This window comes from Chelonia mydas, chromosome 23 (genome assembly GCF_015237465.2).
Source record: "Chelonia mydas isolate rCheMyd1 chromosome 23, rCheMyd1.pri.v2, whole genome shotgun sequence".
NCBI lineage: Eukaryota > Metazoa > Chordata > Testudines > Cheloniidae > Chelonia > Chelonia mydas.
In genome coordinates, this window is record NC_051263.2 from 16,096,930 (window position 1) to 16,122,433 (window position 25,504).

Genomic DNA, 25,504 nt, shown 5'->3' on the forward strand with positions numbered 1-25,504 from the left:
CTGGCTGGGGCTGGGAATGGGGACACCGAGCCGGGCACCTCACCTCTCACCACCAGCTCCACGGGGTCGCTCTGGGATGATGCGGCGGCTGGCCCCGATCTGCTGTGATAGGAGCAGCTGTAGCTCCCCCTGTCATCCCAGCTCACTTTGCTGATGGGAAACACAGCCTCCAACCCATCCGGATCCACAGGTGGGAAATAGCGTCCCTCTTTATTCAGCACGAACCGCATGCCCTGGCGCTGCCCCCGACACCAGACGGAAACGGCTCCCCCCAGGGAGACCCCCCCGCTGGGGCTCAGGGAGATGCTGGGTTTGGGGTAGCTGGGCTCTGCAGGGGGAAGCAGACAGGCCGTCCCTCAGTCCTGGGGCCTGTCCTCACCACGCAGCCTCAGTGGTGGTTCAGACCTGGCAGCCCTGGGGACGGGCTCCTGGATGCCTTTCCACAGGGTCCCAGAGACATGGAGCAACCCCAGCCCCTGGGGGCCCAAAGCTCTGTCTTCTAGCAGGAGTCAGGCCAGGCCAGTGTCACGCAGTCCCCGGGCCATGCTCTGGAACTGCTCCCCATAAAGCCAGGCAGGACTCTGGGGAAGTCTCCTCTCTGGGAGCAGCCTGTCTGCAGGACACACAGCTCACCCGGCTCCCACCTTCCTGGGTCTGACCTCAAAGCATTCAGCATCCTCTTCCCCTCCGTGCGCTTCCCACAGCGAGTCCGCCCAGGCAGGCTCCTGGGGAAGCTAGAGGGTCCTGCACCCCAACTTCGCAGTCAGACGTGACTCTCAGCCAGCCAGTAAAACAGAGGTTTATTAGACGACAGGAACATGGTCTAAAACAGAGCTTGCAGGTGCAGAGAACAGGACCCCTCAGCTGGGTCCATTTTGGGGGGCAGTGAGCCAGACAACCACGTCTGCCCTTCACTCCATGTCCCCAGCCAGCCCCAAACTGAAACTCCCTCCAGCCCCTCCTCCTCTGGGCTTTGTCCCTTTCCCGGGCCAGGAGGTCACCTGATTCCTTTGTTCTCCAACCCTTTAGCTCTCACCTTCCAGGGGGGAAGGGCCCAGGCCACCAGTTGCCAGGAAACAGGGTGTCGGCCATTCTATGTGTCCAGACTCCTGCACACACCTGCCCTCTAGGGATCTGCAATGATCACACACCCTTACCCCACCCCCTAGATACTTAAGAACTGCATAGGGAAAACTGAGGCACCCCCACACCATTCAGAGGAACCATTAAGAACAGTCCCACTTCGTCACATCTCTCCCCCCTTCGAGATCGAACTGAGCGGGGTCACTTTAGCCGGTGACCTGGGGAAGTTTGAAACCACCAACGTTCCCATGGATGCCCCAGCACCTCTCCCATTCCTTGGTAGGAGTTACACCAGGCCCTTCCAGTTTCACGCCCTCCCTTACGGGGGTGGTCGATAGCACTTGCAGGCCGCATATGGGAAGGCTTATGCGGCCCGTGCCATTTGGCCACCCCAAAACCCCAGGGGCTCAAACTGGGATTGGGTCTTCTCCCCAACAAGCTGGCCAAACACAGCCACTTGGTTATAGGACTGCTTAACTTTCTTAACAGCTTTCACTTCATCTGAGACCTTCTCAGAGCTCTCCACACTGGATCCTTCAACAGGAAAGTCAGTGGATCCATTCACAACAGAAAATTTCGGGCTGTTAGGAACTGAAACTTTCTTGATTAAATCACTTTCACACCCTTCAGTGGCAGTAAACTGCTTGCAAAGACTCCCTGAGGATTCCTTTCCCTAGGGGCTTTTCTATGCAACAATTCACCCCTCACAGAAATTCTGCTCTTACCCTCTTCACCTAGGGCTTGCTCTAGAGGGACACTTTCCTGAGCAACAACAGACTCTTTCTGGGTCTCCCTTACATCCAGAATTACCTCTGGCCCATCTGGCGGATTCCTACACAATCCCCTTTCAGGCAAACTAACAGACTTCCTAGATAACAGGTCAGAAGCATTCTCCTTCCCTTTGCCACACACAAGTTCAGGAATCTTTCCCTTCTTGCTACAGGTTTCCGCACCATAAGTAGGTAACACAATCACATCACCTTCATGCTCTCCTTGTGCCCTGGCTAGGATCTCACCCTGATTAGACAGAGTTGCTACCCCCTTTCCCAACCACACACTAGCAACAGGCAAAATACAAGCACCAGAATTGTCTGGGCTCTGGGATTTAGCATAGACACTAACTGGATGTGACCTAGTTACAGGGCCATTCTCCCGAGCAGACACAAACTTAGGACCATTCCCTTCCTGGGCGTTAGCTGAATCCAGAACCAACTCTGAGACAACTGCGCTATCCTCAACCATCACAGGCTGAAAGGCCCCTTCTGTCTGCTCCACAGACAAAGAAGAGCAGGACACACTTTCTTCTTTACCAGACACACAGCTTGGGATCTCTTTCCCCTTGTCCCAGCACACAAGGCTGGTCACAGACAACTGCTTGGAGATCAGCGTAGCTCCCTCCATAGGCAAGTCAGTACCCCTGACAGACACAGGCACGTTTCCTTCACTGTCACAATTCTCCACCCAGGTAACAGGTAAGGTCCAGGAACACTCATCTTCCACTCTCCTCGCCTTCCCACCCTGCTGACTAGACACAGCCATCAGCTCACAATGCTGCCTAGGCTCATCCAGACTTTCTTTACCAAGCACCTTGCCACTCCCAACAGATCCCCTGCCCTGCCTGTGTCTCCCCCCACTCAGCTGGGGTCTCAGCTCCCACTGTGCTCAAGGCTGCCCTTGCTGTCCCAGTGGGGGTAGGCAGCGAGCTCGCTGCTTTCCTCACTGCATCAGAGCCAGCCTGAGTCCCCCCCTCCCCCGGCTCCGGCATGCAAGAGGGGCAGGGAGCATCTCTCTGTCCCACCCAGCCCCAGGGGTCTTGTGTGATGATGTGACACAGCAGGGAGGGGGGAGTGTTGACCTGGGAATGTGCCCTGGGGATGGGAGACCTGAGAGCCTGTAACCTGAGCCAGGAGGGGGAGCGGGAGGTGACACCTGTGCCCAGGAATGTGAAGACAGGCTGCAGAAGGGAGCCTGCTGAGGGGGGTTTAGTTTCAGTTTGGTGCTGGGTGGAGGAACACAGGGAACCCCAGGGCTGGGGTCTAAGCTCCCTGCTCCCCCAGAAGGACTTGACTGAGGGGTCCTGGGTGTACCCACAAGCTCTGTTTTGGACTGTGTTCCTGTTGTCCAATAAACCTTCTGTTTTACTGGCTGGCTGAGAGTCTCAGTGAATCCCAGGAAGAGGGGTGCAGGGCCTGGACTCCCCCACACTCCGTGACAACTGGTGGCAGAGGTGGGATGTACTGCACCCCGTGAACGGCGCTTCCTACAGTAAGTGACTGGGGAACAGTAAAACGAAGGGGGATTGATGGGGACCAGGCGTGCTGAAGATTCAGAGAGAGACGGTTTCAGGGGGTGGTTAACCCCTGGGAGTGTGTGACCAGAGAAGGACTTTTGCACTAACAGGGTCCCCCGGGAGATTGCAGGGAGCGGTCCCAGGGGCGGAGGAGTCTGCAGCTCGACCCTGGCAAAGAGGTGGTGACCTCAAGAAGGACTGGCACACTAGGGATTTTTCCTGGAAACCGTAGAAAGCTGCTGAGGCCTGCGAGTGGCCAGCAAGGAGATGTAAGCTATATGCCTTAAGAGCGACCTGGTGGAGCTGTGTGGTGGAGCTCTGCATCCCTGGAGCGGAGGCGGCTGGAATGGGAGAGGGAGATGAAAATGAGGGAGCTGGAGGATCATGAAAAACAACGTCAACATGAGCAGGAGGAGAAGGAGCGGGAACGTCAGGAGAAGGAGGGGAACGTCAGGAGAAGGAGCGGGAGCGTCAGGAGAAGGAGAGGCAACGTAGGCATGAGCTGCACACTGGGAGGTCCACCAAGGAACAGCTGATTGCCCAGTTGGAGGAGCGGGATCGCCTGGATGACCCGATCCCTGTCCCTGAGGGAAGCTGCCCGGAGGATGCAGCGTGGGCCCTGGGGCCTGACCGGGCTGGAAAGGGTCAGACTGCTGCCGAGGACATCCCGAGACCCTTCCTACCTATGCCTCGGAAAGGGGTTGGGGGAAGCCCGGCGAATACCGAGGGCACCCTGACCCCGGCAGCCAGCAGGGGATCCTGCCGGCAGAGCTCCCCATCCCTGCCCTGGAGGCAGCTGGAATGGGAGAGGGAGATGAAAATGAAGGAGCTGGAGGATCATGAAAAACAACGTCAACATGAGCAGGAGGAGAAGGAGCGGGAACATCAGGAGAAGGAGCGGGAACGTCAGGAGAAGGAGCAGGAGCGTCAGGAGAAGGAGACGCAACGTAGGCATGGGCAGGAGGAGAAGGAGAAACAAAGACAGCATGAACTGGAGCTGGCCAGGCTGAGGAACAGTGGGGCCCCGGCTGCGGTGAGTGCGGGGGGACCCAAGACGGCAAGGAGCTTTGACAAGTGCTTCCTGGCCCAGCAGAAGGAGGGGGAGGACATAGATAGCTTCCTGACGGCCTTTGAGAATGCCTGCGAGATGCACAGGGTTGACCCTGCAGACAGGCTCCAGTTTCTCACCCCCTTACTGGACCCCAAAGCCGTGGAGGTGTACAGCCGAATGACAGGGGCGGAGGCAGGGGACTACGAACTGTTCAAACAGGCCCTGCTCCGTGAGTTTGGGCTGACCTCCGAGATGTACCAGAGAAGGTTCCGGAGTCAGTGTAAAACGCCTGAGGTCACCTACCTACAACTGGTCAACCGGATGCAGGGATATGCCCGCAAGTGGACAGCTGGGGCTCAAGCTAAAGAGGACCTGCTTGACCTAATCGTGGTGGAGCAACTGTACGAACAGTGCCCTTCCGACCTGAGGCTATGGTTGGTGGACAAAAAGCTCGAGAACCCCCAGCATGCTGGGCAGCTGGCCGACGAGTTTGTGAACAGTCGGTCAGGGGGTAGCCGGGAGGAGTCCCAAAATAACAGGCCCCCCACGATGCAGAGAGAGAGTCACCATGGGGCCTCCCAGCGGGGAAATAGGGAGAACCCCCTCCAAAGGGGAATGCCTGGTGTCGGGCCCCTCCGACCCGCTCGAGGGGACCAACGTGACCTGAGCTGCTATCACTGTGGCCAGAGAGGTCACGTACGGACCCACTGCCCCGGGCTAAGGGACAAACTGAGCAGACCCAACCTACCCAGGGTTAACTGGGTAGGGACTCAGCTGGACGAGGGGAAGACGACCCAGGAAAGGGGGGCTACCAGTTTACCACCTGCTCAGGAGGGAAGAGTACCCCAGGCCAGCTCCTCCACAGGGCTGGAGGCTCTGGACTCAGGGTGCTCGGTTTACAGGGTGGGCGCGGGGCTGTCCCTCCAGAGAGAGTGCCTTGTTCCCCTGGGGGTGGATGGGAGGAAGGTCAATGGATACTGGGATACGGGCGCGGAGGTGACGCTGGCCCAGCCCGAGGTGGTGGCCCCAGATCGGGTGGTGCCCAACACCTACCGGACCCTGAGGGGGGTGGGAGGGACCCCATTTAAGGTGCCCGTGGCAAGGGTACACCTGAAATGGGGGGCCAAGGAGGGCCCCAAGGATGTGGGGGTACACCACCATTTGCCCACTGTTTTGATGGGGGGAGACCTAGAGGACTGGCCAAGCAAGCCCCAGACCACCCTAGTTGTGACCCGTAGCCAGAGCCGGTGAGGGGCACTGCACCCCAACCTTGGGGAAGGTACCACACCGGAGGCACAGGACCCTACCCTGGTGGGGAGGGAGCGCCGAGGGGCACGGCTGAGAGAGGCTGAGGCCTCAGACCTGGCCACTGAGGGGGAACCGGGCCCCATCCCTTCCCCAGCTGCTGACTTCCAGGCCAAGTTGAGGAAAGATCCCTCCTTGCGGAAGCTCAGGGACCTGGCCAACCTCAGTGTGGGACGGACCATGAGGAGAGGTTGCCAGAAGAGGTTTCTGTGGGAGAAGGGGATCCTGTACCGAGAGTGGGCTCCCACAAGGGAAGTGGAGTCCTGTGGGATCAGGAGGCAGCTGGTGGTCCCCCAGAAGTATCGCCGCAAGCTACTGTACCTGGCCCATGACATCCCCCTCGCAGGGCACCAGGGAATCCGGCGCACCCGGCAGAGGTTGCTACAGAACTTTTACTGGCCCGGGCTCTTTACCACGGTCCGGCAGTATTGCTGATCCTGTGACCCCTGTCAGAGGGTGAGGAAGGCCCGGGACAAGGGGAAAGCGGCTTTGAGACCTTTGCCCATCATAGAGGAACCTTTCCAGAAGGTGGCCATGGAGATCGTGGGGCCTCTGAGCAAGACGACCATTATAAAGAGAGGTTTCAAAGAGGGATGGGCTATTACCAGCAGGAGAGTGAGTTTGTATGTGTGTGAGGGGGGGGAAGGGGGGGAAGGGTGAGAAAACCTGGATTTGTGCTGGAAATGGCTCTACTTGATGATCACTTTAGATAAGCTGTTACCAGCAGGAGAGTGGGGTGGGAGGAAGTTTTGTTTCATGGTCTCTGTGTGTATATAATGTCTTCTGCAGTTTCCACGATATGCTATGCATCCGATGAAGTGAGCTGTAGCTCACGAAAGCTCATGCTCAAATAAACTGGTTAGTCTCTAAGGTGCCACAAGTACTCCTTTTCTTTTTACGAATACAGACTAACACGGCTGTTACTCTGAAACCTGGTGGGGGAAGAAATACATTCTGGTGGTGGTAGATTTCACCACCCTCTACCCCGAGGCAGTGCCCTTAGCTTCCATTGAAGCAGACACTGTGGCAGATGCGCTCCTGACCATTTTCAGCGGAGTGGGGTTCCTCAAGGAAGTCTTGACAGACCAAGGGTCCAACTTCATGTCTGCCCTGCTCCGGTGCTTGTGGGAGAAATGTGGGGTCCGGCACAACTGGGCCTCAGCTTATCACCCCCAGTCCAATGGGCTGGTGGAGAGGTTCAATGGGACGCTAAAGATGATGCTGAAAACCTTTATGAACCAGCAACCGCAGGATTGGGACAAGTACTTACCTCACATGCTGTTCGCGTATAGGGAGGTGCCCCAGGATTCTACCGGATTTTCGCCTTTCGAACTGTTATATGGAAGAAGGGTGAGAGGCCCCCTGGACTTGATGAGAGATGAGTGGGATGGGAAGGCCACTCCCGATGGAGAGTCAGTGGTGGAGTATGTCCTGATCTTCCGAGAGAGACTGGCTGAACTCATGGGCCTGGCCAGGGAGACTCTGGCCAGAGCCCAGAAGAAGCAGAAGGTCTGGTATGACCGCACGGCGCGGGCCCGTGCCTATGCCACCGGGGATCAGGTGATGGTTCTCATCCCCATGAGAAAGAAGAAACTACAGGCCACCTGGGAGGGCCCTTTCAAGGTTGTCAAGCAGCTCAATGAGGTAAACTATGTGGTGGAGCTGTCTAACCGTGCGCACCACCGCCGGGTGAACCATGTGAATATGATGAAGCCATATTATGAAAAGGGGAATGTGGTGTTGGCCATGTGCAGACATTGGGAGGAGCAGGGAGATGACCCTCTAGTAGATGTATTGCCTGGGACCAGAGCTGGTTCCCCCCTGGAAACAATTCCCCTCTCGGATCAGCTAACCCCTGCCCAGCAAGCTGAGGTCAGGGGGGTGCTGCATCCGTACCGACAGCTGTTTTCCAACCAGCCTGGACGCATTAATCTGACTGTCCACCGGGGGCAGACAGGGTCGCACCTGCCGATAAGATGCTCCCCCTTCCGAGTCACAGGGAAAACTGCTCAGGACCTGGAAAGAGAGGTCAGGGACATGCTGGCTTTGGGGGTGATCCAGCCATCTGCCAGCCCTTGGGCCTCGCCGGTGGTGCTGGTCCCCAAAAAGGACAGGTCTTTCCGGTTCTGTGTGGACTATCGGAAGCTCAATGCCATCACTGTATCTGATGCCTACCCCATGCCCAGGCCGGACGAGCTCCTAGACAAGCTGGGAGGAGCTCGGTACCTTATCACCATGGAGCTTACAAAGGGCTACTGGCAAGTGCCGCTGGGTGCAGATGCCCGGCTGAAATTGGCCTTTATCACCCCTCTGGGGCTCTGTGAGTTCCTGACCCTGCCTTTCGGCCTCAAGGGAGCGCCGGCCACCTTCCAGCGCCTGGTGGACCAGCTTTTGAGGGGGATGGAGAGTTTTGCCATGGCGTATATTGATGACATCTGTGTCTTTAGCCTGACCTGGGAGGACCACGTGTCCCAGGTTAGACAAGTGCTGGACTGACTCCAGGGGGCTGGGCTGACTGTAAAAGCAGAGAAGTGCAAGGTGGGGATGGTGGAAGAATCTTACCTGGGCCAACGGGTGGGGAGCGGCCGCCTAAAGCCAGAACCAGCCAAGGTGGAGGTGATCAGAGATTGGCCCGCTGCCCACACCAAAAAGCAGGTCCAAGCCTTTATTGGGATGGCAGGATACTACCGAAGATTTGTGCCCCACTTTAGCACCATAGCCACCCCCATCACGGAGCTATGCAAGAAGGGGAAGCCAGACGAGGTGGTCTGGACCGAGCAGTGCCAGGAGGCTTTCCGGGCACTGAAGAAGGCTCTGGTCAGTGGCCCAGTTCTGGCAAACCCAGACTTTGACAAGCCCTTTGTGGTGTTCACCGACGCCTCAGACACGGGACTGGGGGCGGTGTTAATGCAGGAGGATGAAAAGGGGGAGAGAGACCCCATCATGTACCTGAGCAAGAAGTTGCTACCCCGGGAGCAACACTATGCGGCCGTGGAGAAGGAGTGCCTGGCTATGGTGTGGGCCCTCAAGAAACTAGAGCCCTATCTCTTCTGGCGACACTTCACCGTCTACACCGACCACTCTCCCCTGACCTGGCTGCACTAGATGAAAGGAGCCAACGCCAAGCTCCTGAGATGGAGACTGCTCCTGCAGGATTACTACATGGACGTGGTCCATGTGAAGGGAAGTGCCAACCTGATAGTGGATGCGCTGTCCCAGAGAGGGGCCCCGAACTTCCCCACATCACTGGTCACAGTGACCCCGGTCAGTTCAGTCTCGAAGGGGGGAGAGATGTGATGATGTGGGGCAGCAGGGAGGGGGGAGTGTTGACCTGGGAATGTGCCCTGGGGATGGGAGACCTGAGAGCCTGTCACCTGAGCCAGGAGGGGGTTGGGGCCAGGTGACACCTCTGCCCAGGAATGTGAAGACAGGCTGCAGGAGAGAGCCGGCTGGGTGGGTTTAGTTTCAATTTGGGGCTGGGTGGAGGAACACAGGGGACCCCAGGGCTGAGGTCTAAGCTCCCTGCTCCCCAAGAAGGACTTGACTGAGGGGTCCTGGGGGTACCCACAAGCTCTGTTTTGGACTGTGTTCCTGTTGTCCAATAAACCTTCTGTTTTACCCTGCACCCCAACTTCGCAGTCAGACGTGACTCTCAGCCAGCCAATAAAACAGAAGGTTTTTTAGACGACAGGAGCATGGTCTAAAACAGAGCTTGTAGGTACAGAGAATAGGACCCCTCAGCTGATTCCATTTTGGGGGGCAGTGAGCCAGACAACCCCATCTGCCCTTCACTCCATGTCCCCAGCCAGCCCCAAACTGAAACTCCCTCCAGCCCCTCCTCCCACTTTGAACTGCATAGGGGAAACTGAGGCACCCCCACACTATTCAGACGAACCATTAAGAACAGTCCCACTTCGTCACAGCCAGTCTCCAGGGTCCGTTCACTCCCTGGCTTCTCTGCTGGGAGGGCTGGGAGCCAGGTTCTCTCCCCACCTCTGGGAAGGGAGTGGGGTGACAGCAGGAGGGATGGGGTCCAGGACTCCTGGGTTCTGTGCACTGCACCACCCCTGACTTGTAGGGGTCTGTACAAGTCTCTACTACACACTGAGGTTTATAACTTTCAGCTCCGCCCGTCACCCCCTAACTGATATGTCGGCTGGGAAAGGCCCCCCCTGCTCTGCAGCTCCCCGGCCAGGCGTCCTCTCTGCTAGGCCCAGGGCTTTACGCAGAAAGAACTTCAAGCCGGGGTACCGACCCTCACAGCGGATGGTGATGCTTCCCCCGAGCGCCACCACCGTGCTGGGCCAGACGTTGGGCGTGAGAAATTCTCGCCCTGCTTTCAACAAGAGAGAGGAGTTAAACAAGGGAGACACCCCACCCCTGCCTCCCTCCCGCCCCAGTTCAGTTCATCTGTCATTCAGCCTCTCTAGGAGTCTGTCCCCTACCAGGGATGGCACTGCCTGCCCATGGGGCTTGGGGACAGGGGGTTCACCAATACATAGCTCAGGACCCAGCTGCATGAGAGATCTCCTGTCCCCCCAACCCCACCTAAGGCCAGCCAGGGAGTCTGACCAGTGGCCCCCTGCAGCTCTGCCCCCCGCCTCGGGGTTGGAAATAGAGTCTGTGACTGGCGGGAGTCACACAAGACCCACCTTTCCCCAGGCCTTGGGAACAGGGGGCTGTGAGTGCAGGGTAGAAAGCAGTTGGGGGTGGATCTCGGGGCAGGGGTGGATCTGGGGGGTTCTCGCCCATGGCTGCTCTCCCCACCCTCACTCACTCGCTCATTTTCAGGGGGTTGGGGTGCGGAAGGGAGTGAAGGCTCCAGCAGGGGAGGCGGGGTCTGGGTGGAGCCAGGGATGAGGGGTGGGGCCGAGGGCTTGGGAGTGTGGCAGGGGGCTCTGGGCTGGGGCAGGGGGTTGGGGCGCAGACGGCGGTGCGGGGTGTGGGCTCTGGGTGGGAGTTTAGGTGAGGGAGGGGGCTCAGGGCTGGGGCAGGGGATTGGGGCATAGGAGGGGGTTCGGGGGGCAGGCCTCAGGTGGCGCTTACCTCAGGCGTCTCCCGGGAAGTGACCAGCCTGTCTGGGAGCTGGAGGGGCAGCCACGTGGTTCTGCGCCCTGCCCCTGCCCACAGGTGCTACCCCCTGCAGCTCCCATTGGCTGCGGTTCCTGGCCAATGGGAGCTGCAGAGACGGCGCTTCGGGCAGGGCCAGTGCGCAGAGCTCCTGTGGCCACCCTGCGCCTCGGAGACGGAGGGAGATGCCGGCTGCTTCCCGAGAGCCGTGCAGACCACAGCAGCCAGGGACCCTGCCAGCCCTGCGGTGCTGCCAACCGGACTTTTAACTGTCCCGCCAGGGTCCCTTTGCAACCGGGTGTTTGGGTCAAAAACCGGACACCTGACAACCCTAGCCCCAGGACCCGCCTGGGCACCCAGCTCCTCCCAACCCCAAAGCCAGGACTCCCAGATCCTGTCCTCTCTTGGGATCCCCCAGTCGCTTCCAGGCAGCAACCTATAGGACAGGAGGTGCCAGAGGAGCTGGGGGTCTGGTGGGGAGGGAGGGGCAGGGGCATCCCTGCCCCCTGGTGTCTGGGCTCATGCACCAGGAGTCACTTCCCCCATCCCGCCCAACCAGCCTCAACCCCTGGGGGCGGCTCCTTGGGCAGCATGAGCCTTCCAGGGCTGGTTTGAGGGTGATTCCCCCCCGGCCCTGGTACCTGGCCCCGAACAGCCCGGGTGGGTGGGAGCCGGGGCCGCTCCAGGCTGGGTTCGGTCAGTTCCCCCTGAGGGAATCGAACCAGTGTCTGTTGGGGCTGGGGGAGGGGCTGAAACAGTGACAGTGATTCCCCCCCCACCCCCGCAACTCAGCTTCAATCGTCACTGTCATTCATGGAGGGGGGCAGTGCCAGCTCAGAAGCCCCTGGGCCCCGACTCCTCTGTGTGTCCCCAGAGTGGAGACAGCCATCTGGGGGCCAGGATCCCCCCTCAGCCTCAAATCTCCAGGGGCTGCTGCTCCCCCTGGCCGGGGAACCCCCCAGTGACTCCCTGGCCGGGGGTCCCCTCTGCTGGGCTCAGGGCAGAGCCTAGCTCTGAGTGCCCCATGAGTGCCAAGCTGCCGAGGGTCCGGCTGGGGTGGGGCTGGGAGCGGGGATGCCGGGCTGGACCCCTCACCTGCTACCACCAGCTGCACGGGGTGGCTGGGCTGCGAGGAGACGAAGGGCTCTGACTGGGGCCGGTAGCTGCAGCTGTAGCTCCCTCCGTGCTGCTGGCCCACGGTGCGGATGCAGAACTCGGCCCCGTCCCCAGCAGGGTCCATGTGTCGCGGCGGGTTCAGATCTCCAGCCTTGTGCAGGAAGAACCTCACATCCCGGCGCTGCCCCCGACACCGGATGGTGACGTTTGCCCCTGGGGCGGTGACCTAAGTGGGGCTCAGAGAGATGGAGGGTCTGGGCAGGCTGGGATCTGCGCATAGGAGACAGGCTGTGAGAACAAGACCCAGGCACCCACCCAGCCCCGGCCTCCCTGGCAGGCCCCAGCCACGGGCAGATCCAGGGCCCTGGGCAGAGATTCTCTCCCAGATCCCAGAGTCCCTGACCCAGAATCCCGGCCCTGCGAGCTGGGCTCCCGGCCCCACAGACACCAAGCCGGGGCTCCCTAGTACTTGGGGTCCTCATATGCCGTGTGTGACCCCTGCCTCGTTCACTGTGTCCGGCCTGCCCTGGACACACAGCGACTCATGGGCTGGTCTCTGGCACGCGGCACCGCAGGGCCCGGGGTTGCCGGGGTCGTTTTCAGCAGGAAAGTCTGGCTGAAAAGGGAACCTGGCCGTGACACTGACCGGACCCAAAGTCTGATTCCTGCAGTGACCGGCCTGTGCCACCAGGGGGCGGGAAGAGCAGCTGCTGCTGGAGCCTGGAGGAGCAGTGGAGCCACTGAGCAGGGGCCCTGCCCCACTCCCTGCCCCCCTCACCCCCACTCCCCTCACCCCCACCCCTGGAGAGTGGCTCCCCCTCCTCTGCCCTGCCCCCCTCACCCCCACCCCCACTCCCGAAGCGCAGCTCCCCCTCTCCCGCCCTGCCCCACTCCCTGCCCCTCCCCCCTGAGCGCAGCTCCCCCTCCCCAGCCCTGCCCAACTCACCCGAACCGCCGGTGCACGGCTCACCTGGCAGGAGGAGGGCGGTGGAGAGAGCAGCGTCAAAGTGGGGGAAGAGGGGCAGGGGGCTGAGCCCCACACAGGAAGAGAGTCACCTTCCCAGCCCCCGGGAGGCAGGGAGGGGTCTTTATCCCCATTCTACAGGGGGGAAACTGAGGCACAGACAGATTCACTTTTCTTAGTGAGCTCCCAGGGGCAGGGACGGTCTCTTCACTCTGTGTTTATGCAGCGCCGGGCACAAAGGGGCCCTGAACATGGCAGGGGCCCTACATGCTCCCCCAACACAAGGGATCCAGCGCTACTGAGGCCAGTGTTTGCAGAGGTCTCCACTAACTGGGGTGTCTCGGTTTGTGGGCGCTCAGCCTCAGATCCCCCAAGATTTAAGCCCCCCCCACAAGGAAGGACACTTTTGGAAACTGCGATGTGCTCCCATCACACAGCGTCTGTGGCCGCGCCAGGAGCTGGGCCAGATCTCCTGGGTCCCTCCCAGCACCGTGACCTCCAAGCCACCGCTTCTCCTGCAGCCCCTGCCTCATTCAGCTCCGGCCGGGACACTGCCTGAGGTGGGGCTTGGAGAACAGAGGGGAGGGGATCACGGGATTAAATAGCAACTCACATCTCCTACCCACAAGGGGCAGCGTTAAAGTCGCCTCCCTGCCCCGAGTCTCCAGGGGCTGCTGATCCCCGCTGGCTGGGGACCCCCCAGTGACTCCGTCCCCGCTCCCCGGCTGGGCGTCCCCTCTGCGGGGTCAGGGCTCATGGAGATGCTCTGGGGCCTGGCTGGCTGTGGGGCTGGGAGCCGAGGTGCCGGGCTGGGCCCCTCACCTGCTACAATGATCTGCACATTGTCGCTGGGCTCCGACCACGCAGCTGGTCCTGTTCTGTAGGCACAACGACAGGTGTAGCTGCCCCCGTGTTCCTTTCTGGTGCTGGTGATGGGAAATTCAGCCACATAACCAGCAGGGTCCGTGTACCTCAGATGGTTCCCGTCTCCATCCTTGTAGAGGAGGAACCTCATGCCCAGGCGCTGATGCCAACACGGGATGGTGACGTTTCCCCCCAAGGGGATCACCCCACCGGGGCTGACAGAGATGGAGGGTTTGGGGAGGGACCCCTCTGGATTCACAAACAAACAGGCAGTAAGTGGGGGTGACACAAACCGTGTCCGTCTGGTGCAATCCTCTGCCCGTCTATCGCTCCAGCGTTTCACCCCAGCCCCACCTGTCCCTGCGTTGCAGGCCCGGCCCCGGGACTCACAGACGGGGAGAGACACAGCAGGGGGAAAGGAGATTTCCAGTCTCTGGTTCCTTTAGTTCTCCAGGGTCAATTCAGCCCGGCCCCCGCTGCAGTCAGGGGTAACTCCGGATTGAGCCCGGGGGGCTGAGATCAGAACCCTGCCCTGCCCCCATCGCACTCAGGCGGTGAATTGGGATCTACCCTGCGAGGTGTGACGGGGTAGGGAGTAGAGAATATTAACTTGGTAATGTTGCGTGGGAGTTTTACTCGATGACTGTCGGCATTGATACGAGATGATGGTGGGATATCAGGGTGTGACTTCACTGGGGGATGATACTTGACGGCCAGCTCGTAACTTGAGCCCAGGAGCGGGTTGGGGCCAGGTGACACCTTCTGCCCAGGAAACTGGACCAAGGCTGGAGGAGGGGTCAGGCTGTGTGGCTGTGGGAGGCGACTGGAGGGAGTTTCAGTTTGCAGCCGGCTGGGTGAGGGTGGGGGGGAGGCCCAGAACCTGGGTCTGGTCTCCCCACCCCCAAAGAAGGACCCCATAGAGGGGTCCTGTTTTGTGTATATACAAGCTCTGTTTTAGACCGTGTTCCTGTCATGTAATAAGCCTTCTGTTTTACCGGCTGGCTGAGAGTCACAGTGAATCGCAGGAAGTGCGGGGTGCAGGGCCTGACTCCCCCACACTCCACAACATGGGGCTCCTGATCTGAACATGGGTCATTTGAGGAAGCTGCTCCCAGGACAGGCACCCCAAGAAAACATGTTAACAAAATCCCCCAGTTGTTCCAACAGGTTCCCATCCCTGTGATGAGTAGGGCAAGGTCTCAGTCCCCACCTCTGGAGAACACATGTCTGACAGGATCATCCATTTGGGGGACTGGTGCCCCTCACCCCCACCCACATCCCTTGTCTTTAATGTGGAAATTCCCCCAGCTACCCCATTCCCCGCAGATACTCACGTCCCAACGCCCCGCTCCGCCCAGCCAGCCAGCAGCCTGGAGAGGAGACAGCTTGTTAGAGACCAGATCCCAGAGCAACTGGACCCTGGTCTCAGATCTGCCCCCCTGCTCCCCATGGGCACACTCCCTGGCTGTGGCCGATACTCACCGAGGAGGACGGTGAGAGCAGACACCATAATGGGGCAGTGGGGGGCCCCTCAGCGCTGCCACCAACGCCCCAGTGCCCAGCTCCACCCAGCCTGAGGCCCGAGTGCGAGCGGAATGAGGAACAGCGCTGGGGGCTGCAGCCCCAGGAACCCCGTGATGAGCTCAGCCCCTTTCTTCCCCATCAGATGGTTTCTCTGCAATCTTCTCCGCAAATCTACCCCGGTCAGAGCAAAGCCAGCTCCCTGCCATGCCCAGCAAACCACATCCCCTCCTGCAGCTGCCTGGCCCCACCCCGCCATGATCTCCCAGCCCCACATGGGAGCTGCCCAGTCCGGGGACCAGCTGGGAATGGGGGAATCTCAGGAGGCATCAAGAGGTGCCCATGTTGCCCTGACCTTTTCCAACAGGCCCATCCAGCCTCCCTGGAGCAGCAGCTGAGAGCAGAGGAAGGCTTCCCCCATACACACACAGTGCCCCCCACGGAGTGGCCCTCTCCCATGAAGCAGGGCAGAGATTCCTTCCTGACCCACCCTGGAGCATGAGGGTGGAGGGGCCTGGCCAAACTCCTTCTCAGGTCGTGTCGCTGCAGAATCTATTCTTCGCCCAGTGACGTGGCACAGAGATGGGACGGGTAGCTGGGAGGGGTTGTGGTTTCCGGTCCCCGTGAGTGGGGGAGGAAGGAATAAATGTAGATCCTGAGTTGTTAAAGGAACAGCTGATAAATCCATGAAAGGGGAAGTCTGCCCAGAGCCGGCGCTCACGTCCTGTTTCTGGTACTGCCAGTGAAACTCTGAATCATAGAATATCAGGGTTGGAAGGGACCTCAGGAGGTCATCTCGTCCAACCCCCTGCTCAAAGCAGGACCAATCCCCATCTAAATCATCCCAGCCAGGGCTTTGTCAACCCTGACCTTAAAAACTTCCAAGGAAGGAGATTCCACCACCTCCCTAGGTAACACATTCCAGTGCTTCACCACCCTCCTAGTGAAAAAGTTTTTCCTAATATCCAACCTAAACCTCCCCCACTGCAACTTGAGACCATTGCTCCTTGTTCTGTTATCAGCTACTACTGAGAAGAGTATAGATCCATCCTCTTTGGAACCCCCTTTCAGGTAGTTGAAAGCAGCTAAACAATCCCAGTTCCCTCAGCTTCTCCTCATAAGTCAGGTGTTCCAGTCCCCTAATCAATTTTGTTGCCCTCCGCTGGACTCTTTCCAATTTTTTCACTTCCTTATTGTAGTGTGGGGCCGAAAACGCGACACAGTCCTCCAGATGAGTCCTCACCAGTGTCGAATAGAGGGGAACGATCACGTCCCCCGATCTGCTGGCAATGCCCCTACGTATACATCCTAAAATGCCATTGGCCTTCTTGGCAACAAGGGCATACTCTTGACTCATATCCAGCTTCTCGTCCTCTGTAACCCCTAGGTCTTTTCTGCAGAACAGCTGCCGAGCCATTCGGTCCCTAGTCTGTAGCGGTGCATGGGATTCTTCCATCCTAAGTGCGGGACTCTGCACTTGTCCTTGTTGAACCTCATCAGATTTCTTTTGGCCCAATCCTCTAATTTGTCTAGGGCCCTCTGTATCCTATCCCTACCCTCCAGCGTATCTACCTCTCCTCCCAGTTTAGTGTCATCCGCGAACTTGCTGAGGGTGCAATCCACACCGTCCTCCAGATCATTTATGAAGATATTGAACAAAACCGGCCCCAGGACCGACCCTTGGGGCACTCCGCTTGATACCGGCTGCCAGCTAGACATGGAGCCATTGATCACTACCCATTGAGCCCAACAATCTAGCCAGCTTTCTATCCACCTTATAGTCCATTCATCCAGCCCATACTTCTTTAACTTGCTGGCAAGAATACTGTGGGAAACCATGTCAAAAGCTTTGCTAAAGTCAAGGAACAACACGTCCACCGTTTTCCCCTCATCCACAGAGCCAGTTATCTCGTCATAGAAGGCGATTAGATTAGTCAGGCACGACTTGCCCTTGGTGAATCCATGATGACTATTCCTGATCACTTTCCTCTCCTCTAAGTGCTTCAGAATTGATTCCTTGAGGACCCGCTCCATGATTTTTCCAGGGACTGGGGTGAGGCTGACTGGTCTGTAGTTCCCAGGATCCTCCTTCTTCCCTTTTTTAAAGATTGGCAGTACATTAGCCTTTTTCCAGGCGTCCGGGACTTCCCCCGATCGCCATGAGTTTTCAAAGATAATGGCCAATGGCTCTGCAATCACCTCCACCAACTCCTTTAGCACTCTCGGATGCAGCGCATCCGGCCCCATGGACTTGTGCTTGTCCAGCTTTTCTAAATAGTCCCGAAGCACTTCTTTCTCCACAGCGGGCTGGTCACCTCCTCCCCATGATGTGCTGCCCAGGGCAACAGTCTGGGAGCTGACCTTGTTTGTGAAGACAGAGGCAAAAAAAGCATTGAGTACATTAGCTTTTTCCACATCCTCTGTCACTAGGTTGCCTCCCTCCTTCTGTAAGGGGCCCACACGTTCCTTGACTTTCTTCTTGTTGCTCACATACCTGAAGAAACCCTTCTTGTTACTCTTAACATCTCTTGCTAGCTGCAACTCCAGGTGTGGTTTGGCCTTCCTGGTTTCACTCCTGCATGCCTGAGGAATTTTTTTATAAACCTGATGCAGCTACCCTGTTATATACCACAGTTCGGGGAGGGGAATGGGGTCTAGTGATTGGGCGGGAGGGGCTGGGAGCCAGGACTCCTGGGTTCTCTCCCTGGCTCTGGTTGGGGGGTGGGATCTGGTGCTTAGAGTAAAAGGACACAGATTCGAGCCAGCCCCCTAGAGGTGAAAAGCCCCATGTCCCTTCCCCAGCCCATCCCCAGGGCAGTGGGTCTGCACAGCTCAGGGCCTCGGGCAGAGCTCACAGGGCGTCGACAGCTGAGCAGAGATTCCCTCTCCCCCCTCAGGATGCTGCGAAATGGACACAGGGGATGGGAGAGAGCTGACCACCCCCCAGAAAGGGGAGGGGGCAAGATCACGGGGACAGAGCTCAAGAGAAACTGGCCCCCCCGGCAGATGCCCCAGCTCTGGCTCCCCAGCTCATTTGCCCTTCACCCCCCCCCAACATTCAGGCATTGGGCCCCTCAGCCCCCCCATTCTGCCCCCTGGCCTGCGTCCCCTCCCCCATTCTGTCCCCCCAGCCTGTAGTTCCCTCACGTTCACCCCATCATGGCACCCACCTTCCTAGTTCTGCCCTGTCCCCTATCCCTTCATCCCCCGTTGTGCCCCTCATGCCCCATGTCCTGTCCCCTCTTCTGCCCCCCATCCCCCTGACCTCCCCGTTGTAGGGAAGGGACACCTGGCTGCCCTCAGTTAACATGGCCGCCCCCTCACCCCCTGCAGCCCTCGCAGGGCAGCCATGCTGGCCCCTGGCTAAGATGGCCAACGCCTCAACCTGGGGGCAGGAACAATCCTGTCCCCCCTGTGATGGGTTGGATCACAGGAAACCCCCGCGGGACTGCCAACTGATTTGCTGAGACTTCTTCTGCCCCTGCTTTCCCTGCCAATTTGGGACTCCACAATCCTGCCTGGTTTGAGCCAGACACGCTATCCTGTTACAAATCAAGACCCAGGTCTGAACAACGTCCCACAAAAGCTGCAGGCTTAACTGAAAACAGATTAAGAAGTGTTCCTGTCTCCAACACCCAGATGCCCAGTTCCCAATGGGGTCCAAACACCAAATAAATCCGTTTTACCCTAGATAAAGCTTATACAGGGTAAACTGATAAACTGTTCGCCCTCTATAACACAGAAAGATATGCACAGCTGTTTCCTCCCCCCCTCCCCCCCGGGCTCGGTATTAATACATACTCTGGGTTAATAAGTTAAAAGTGATTTTATTAAATACAAAAAGTAGGATTTAACTGGTTCCAAGTAATAACAGACAGAACAAAATTCTAGGCAGTTCTTAAGTATCTAGGTGGTGGGATAAGTGTGTACGATCATTGCAGAGCCCTAGAGGACAGGTGTGTGCAGGGGTCTGGACACAGAGAATGGCCGACACCCTGTTTCCTGGCAACTGATGGCCTGGGCCCTTCCCCCCTGCAAGGTGAGAGCTAAAGGGTGGAGAACAAAGGAATCAGGTGCCCTCCTGGCCCAGGAAAGGGACAAAGCCCGGAGGAGGGGGGGCTAGAGAGAGTTTCAGTTTGGGGCTGGCTGGGGACATGGAGTGAAGGGCAGACATGGTTGTCTGGCTCACTGCCCCCCAAAATGGACCCAGCTGAGGGGTCCTGTTCTCTGCACCTACAAGCTCTGTTTTAGACCATCCTGTCATCTACTAAACCTCTGTTTTACTGGCTGGCTGAGAGTCACGTCTGACTGCGGAGTTGGGGGACAGGACCCTCTGGCTTCCCCAGGAGCCCCGCCTGGGCGGACTCGCTGGGGGAAGTGCACGGAGGGGCAGAGGATGCTGAGGTCACTGGGGTATCCATTCTCCAGGGCTTTGGCCGGGGTCCCAAATTCCCTCGCGGGTCCTCTGTACCAATAAACTCCCTCTCCCATCACCTCGTGAAACCAGTAACACCAAGGGAAACTGAGTCCCACCTACTCTGCATGCAAACCATTGGAAAAACCAAGGAAAAGCCAAGAAACGCCCCCACTTTGTCACAGTGGGGAGCAGGGGTTGCCCCTGTTGGTAGGGGGATGTCATGGGCCCCAAGGAGGGAGGTTATTGCCCTAGAACTCCTCCTAGATCGTGCCCCTTCCCTGAGATCCCCACACAGCTTCCAGGCAGTGACCCGCAGGGCAGCAGTCATCGGGGGAGCTGGGGGTCTACCAGTGGTGGAGGGGCAGTGGGGTTGTCTCTCCAACCCCCCATCTCAATGAGCCCCTCCCCGAGGTGTCTGGGCCCCACTCACCTGGATTCACTGCCCCCATCCCCCCAACCAGCCCCAGCCCCTGGGCACCACGAGCCTGTTTCCAGAGCTGGTTTGATGGTACCTGGTCCCGTGCTGCCCAGGCGGGTGGGAGCCGGCGCCGCTCCAGGCAGGGTCGGGTTGGTTCCCCCTATGGGAATAACACAAGCACCTGTCACGGGGCCAGGGGAGGGACTGAAACAGCAACTCAGTGATCTCCCCCTCTCCCCACCTCGATTCAGCATCAGTCATCACTGTCATTCCCGGAGGCAGGGGGGAAGGATTTTTGTGGCTGGGGACGGTGCCGGCTTGGCAGCCTCTGGGCCCCAACTCATCTATGCATCCTCAGAGTTGGGACAGCCCTGGGAAAGGCCCCCTGCTCTGAAGCTGTCCCTGGGGGCAGGGATCCCCCTCTCTCAGCCCCAAATCTCCAGCAGCTGCTGCTGCTCCCAAGTTGGGGACCCCCACCCCAGTCCTAGTGACTCTATCCCTGCTTCCCGGACAGGCATCTCCTCTGCTTTGCTCAGGACTCATGGCAGAGCCTGGCACTGAGCATCCCATCAATGCGGAGCTCCCCCGAGTGTCCGGCTGGGCGTCGGGTTGGGAGTGAAGATGCCAAGCCGGGCCCTTCACCTGCTACCACCAGCTCCACGGGGTCACTGGGCTCTGACCAGACGGGCAGGTCTGCTTTGGTGCTATATCGGCAGCTGTAGCTCCCTGCGTCTCTGCGGCTCACACTGCTGATGGGAAACTCAGCCATGTCCCCAGCCGGCTCCGCGTCCTGCAGCCAGTTCGGGTTTCCATCTTGGTACAGAAGGAACCTCACCTTCTGGTGCCGACCCTGACACCGGATGGTCACGGCTCCCCATCTGCTGGGACTCAGGGAGATGGAGGGTTTGGGGTAGTAGGTCTCTGCAGTGAGAAGGAGACAGGCCATGACACAGACCCCGGCACAGTCTCTGCACCTGTCCTCACCGCACGGTCCCAGACACGGGGCCCCTGGGGGAAAACCCAGCCGGACGAACCTCTCCGAGATCCCAGATATTCCTGGGAGTTCCGACTGAAGCTGCCCGAGGACCTCAATCCACAGCACCCCTCTGTACCCGTCTATCTACTTAATGGGACCCCCCAGCCCAGTGTCCCCCCTCCCCATCGCTGCCCCATGGGATCAGACCCATGGGCCCATCCTGCCAGTATCATCCCCCAACCCCCTGGATCAGACCCACAGGTCCTCACAGCCGCTGTCTCGTACTCAGCAGCTGCTGCGTCTCTGGCAGGCGCTGGGAACCTCTTGGGCTGGCGGCACCAGGCAGTGCCAGATTGTGTCTGGTACAACAACACCCGGCTCCTCCCAAGCGCTTCACACCTGCAGATCTCACAGCGCTTCACAGACGGGGGCACGGGAAGCAGCCCCATTTTACAGAGGGGGAAACTGAGGCAAAGAAGGGGGCAGGGAGTCCGTACAGCACTGGTGGGCTAGTGGCTACAGTAGAGGACTGAGATCCAGGGTTATATCCCCAGCTCCGGGAGGAGGGTGGGGTCTAGAGGTGGGGGTGGGGAGGACTGGGAGCCAGAATTCCTGGGTTTGATCCCAGCACAGAGGGGGGAGTGGGGTCTAGTGGTTAGATCGGGGGGGGGGCTGGGAGTCAGAGGTGCTGGGTGCTGCACAGACACAGTGAGAAAAAGCCCCCACCCTAAAGCCAAGCCCTGACTCTCTAACCAGACACGAGGTACAGGAGGAATGATTGTCCCCAGGTCATACAAGGGGAAATGGAGGCACAGGCCGGTTGAGTGACCCCCAAGGTCCCCTGGGGGCAGGGATCCCCCCTCCCTCAGCCCCAAATCTCCAGTGGCTGGGAACCCCCCAGTGACTCCGTCCCCACTCCCCAGCCGAACGTCCCCTCTGCTGGGCCCACGGCGCTGAGCATCCCATTGGCATGGAGAACCCCTGTAGGTCTGGCTGGGTGTGGGGCTGGGAGCGGGGACCCCGAGCCGGGCCCCTCACCTACTATAACAATCCGCACAATGTCACTAGGATCCGACCAGTTGGGCGGCTCCGATCCGGAGCGAGGTTGGCAGCTGTAGGCCCCTCCGTCTTCCCGCCTGGCGCTGGAGATGGTGAATTCAACCCTGTCCCAGTATCCAGCTTCCAGATTTCGATTCCACCTTTATACAGAAATAACCTCCTGGCCTCGCACCGACACTGACAGCGGATGGTGACGGCTCCCCCCCGGCAATCACCTCGCTGGGGCTGGCGGAGATGGAGGGTCCGGGCGCAGGGAGCTCTGCGTTCACACACAAACAGGAGTGAGATGGGGAGACACAAACCCCTCCCTGTCTGTCTGTAACCTGCCCCTAGCGCCCAGCCCCGGGACAGCGCCAGGGCTATCAGACACCTCACTGCATCCACAGGGAACCTGTGGGCTGGGTTCTGATCTCAGCCCCCTGGGGTCAACCCAGAGTCAACCCTGAGTGCACTGGGGCAGGGCTGGGGTTAATCCAGGGGGGTTGATTTGAGGTTTCGGGGGAAGGTTCCGGGCTCAGCTAGTCTGTTCTCCCCCATCCTTAACTTTCCCCCACCCCTCATTGATACTCACGTCCAGACACCCCACTCCACCCGACCAGCCAGCAGCCTGGAAAGGAAACTGTTTGTTAGGGACCAGATCCCAGAACGACTGGAGCCTGCACCATGGTCTCAGATCGATTCCCCCCACTCCTCCCACCCCCGACCCACCCATGGTGACACTCACTAAGGAAGAGGACAGTGAGATGAGAGCAGATGCCATGATGGGGCAGCGCGGGGGCTCTCAGCACTGCCACCAATGCCCCGGTGCCCAGCTCCACCCAGCCCCGAATAAGGCACTGAGCCAGGGGCTGTAGCCACAGGAAGCCGGTGATTTCTCATCTCTTCCTGTATCCATCACACCTTGTCTCTAATCTACCAGCCAAATCTAGCGCGGCCAAAGTAAGCAGAGGTACCTGCAAAACCCAGGAAATCCTGGGACCATCAGCCTGGCCAGGTGTCATGCAGCTCGCAGCATGTCCCTATGTCTGTGGGGAGTGGGGACAGGCCACCCTCAGTGTACCCTGCAGCCTTGGGGAAGGTGCACTAGGCTGGTAGCCAGGAGACCACGGGGTCTGGTCTTCAATCTTCAACTGACCACTGTGAATATTTCCGTGCAGATCCTCCTTCTCATTACTTTCTGGGTTCAAACCTGGCTGATGACCCATATCGGTAAAAGTAATATGATCATGCAATTAAAGTACGATGTCATAATGCACAAGGGGGCAGAGCTAAGAGTGTTCAGGAAACCGTAACTGTGGCATTTCCTGCTGCTGGAGGGTTTGACTCTGCAGCCTTCCCGCTCAGCCTGCCAAGCTGCCCACCTGCCACACGAGCCGTGGCACCGTGTGAGGAGCGGGCGCGATGGGGAACACCTGGGTTTGCTGCCCCTTGGGCCCTAGCTGAGCGGTGATGACGGGTTTACACTGTAACGCCTGGTTCTAAGGGGCTTTTCTCAGCGTGTGAATTAAATCAACCAGGTTCAAAACAAAACTGGAGAAAGAAATTCCATCCCAGGCCCCCAGCCGGTCACCAGCCAGGAGAGACCCAGGGACCTTCTAATGCCCCCGCAGAGACCCTGCCCCCGAGCTGGAGGAGACCCTGTCAGTGGTTATGTGGCCAGGCCCCGAGAGAGGGACGTGACACAGGATTTGTTTATACGCCATTGGCTGGAGGGCAGCAGAAAGCTGGGGGTCAGGAAGCTTTGACTGTATCCTTGGCTCTAGTCGTTGGAGCAGGGGGCTGGGAGCCAGGATCCCGGGCGTGATGGTTGTGCCGTCGCCCATCCGTTGCTCTCACACAGCGCTGGGTAACGCTGGGGGAACCGCGACTTGGGAGCAGCATTAAAGGTGCATCAGGAGTCCAGCCCAATGGTCCCAACGGGCTTTAACTCCCGCATCCCCCTCTCACCAGTCGCCTCCCCTCGGCTGCCCCTGGTCCCACGGAGCAGGAATGGGACAAGCAGCGGATTTGCTGCATAGCAGAGTCATCTCCCGGCCTTTTCACTCCCCAAACTTACCCCCGCCCCCGGTCTGGGAAACGGCAGCCACCTGGGCTGGGAGGGGCACTGGGGGGCACGTAGGGTGACCAGATGTCCCAATTTTATAGGGACAGTCCCGATATTTGAGGCTTTGTCTTCTATGGTCCCCACCCCCATCCCGATTTTTCACACTTCCTCTCTGGTCACCCTAGGGCAGGGGAATATGGCGGGTGGGAGAACGTGGGGAACATTGGGGCCGGGGGGCTGAGGGGACTGCCCTGCAGGGCAGGTCAGTGGAGGGGAGACAATGGAAGCTGCTCCCAGTGGCTGGGGTTCGCCTGGGTTCACCCCGGTGAGTGTTTCAGGGTGAATCTGCCCTATGGCCATGGGGGGCATCATCTCCCCTCCCTCCCCTGCCCCGCCCCAGTCAGCCAGAGGTGCCCCAGCTCAGTGGGAATTTTGGCAGGAAAACAAATCCCCCCCCGACCCCATCTGCTGACTCCCCCCTTTCAAAACCCCATCCTATCTCAAACCACCGCCCCTGCCCTGACCAGTCTCCCCTCAAACTCCCAACTATACCACTTACCCCGACCTTGGCCCGTATCCCCTCACAACCACATCCCCCCTACCCCAACCTCATTCCGTCTCCCCTCATGCCCAGATTCCCCCACCCCGACCCATCTCCCCTCACACCCACGTCCCCCCACTATGACCTCGGCCCATCTCCCCTCATGCCCATGTCCCCCCAACCCCGACCTCGGCCTGTCTCCCTTCACACCCATGTCCCGCCCTCGCCAACCTCAGAGTGTCACTCTGCCTCGGTGGGTCACAACTGTGAATACCAAATTCAGGGCAAGCTGCTGACAAGTAGGGCAGACACACCCCGAAACGGGTGCTTATTCTTCCATAAGATATTCCAAACTAGCAACTAACGTCTCACCCCAGTGGCTAACAAGAAGTTAGAAATGCAGGGTCCTTAGGAATTCCAGTCCTTGTTCCAACTCCCAGACACTAGACTTAATGGTGGGTGGTTATTTAAAACCAACTGCGTCAACCAAAGGGTTCTTCTGATCCCAAAGGACAAGCCACGCACCCAGGTCAATATGTAACTCAGATCTTACTAAAGGATTGGCAAGAGTGCGATCAATGGGGTATCTAATATCTAAAGGTTTATTTATAAAAAGAAAGAGGGGAGAGTTAAAGTTGGTTAAAGGAATCAAATACATACGACATTTGCAAAGTTCTTGGCTCAGGCTTGAAGCAGTGATGAAATAATGTGCTGGCTGGTTCAGTCTCATTGGAAGGTCCTCGATCGGTCGGTTTGAAGGCTCCCGTTCATATAAGTCCACGGTC

The 25,504-nt window shown here is 58.8% G+C and overlaps 3 protein-coding genes across 4 annotated transcripts in view; 1 reads left to right on the forward strand and 2 right to left on the reverse strand.

The window, feature by feature from the left end:
• Positions 1-25,504, forward strand: part of LOC119564877 (immunoglobulin superfamily member 1-like) — a 967,916-nt gene that overhangs the window by 402,739 nt on the left and 539,673 nt on the right. The window lies entirely within an intron of this gene.
• Positions 1-25,504, reverse strand: part of LOC119564866 (immunoglobulin superfamily member 1) — a 999,687-nt gene that overhangs the window by 191,505 nt on the left and 782,678 nt on the right. The window lies entirely within an intron of this gene.
• LOC119564865 (immunoglobulin superfamily member 1) overlaps positions 1-25,504 on the reverse strand; it is a 798,058-nt gene that overhangs the window by 48,755 nt on the left and 723,799 nt on the right. The window contains exon 12 of one of the 2 annotated variants that reach the window (XM_043534618.1): positions 12,013-12,185. The exons of the other annotated variant lie outside the window; for it this stretch is intronic. Coding sequence (XP_043390553.1) covers positions 12,142-12,185 — 44 coding nt within the window. The 3' untranslated portion in view covers positions 12,013-12,141. Of the gene's footprint in view, positions 1-12,012; positions 12,186-25,504 lie in introns of those variants that run through there. 2 annotated transcript variants of the gene reach the window in all.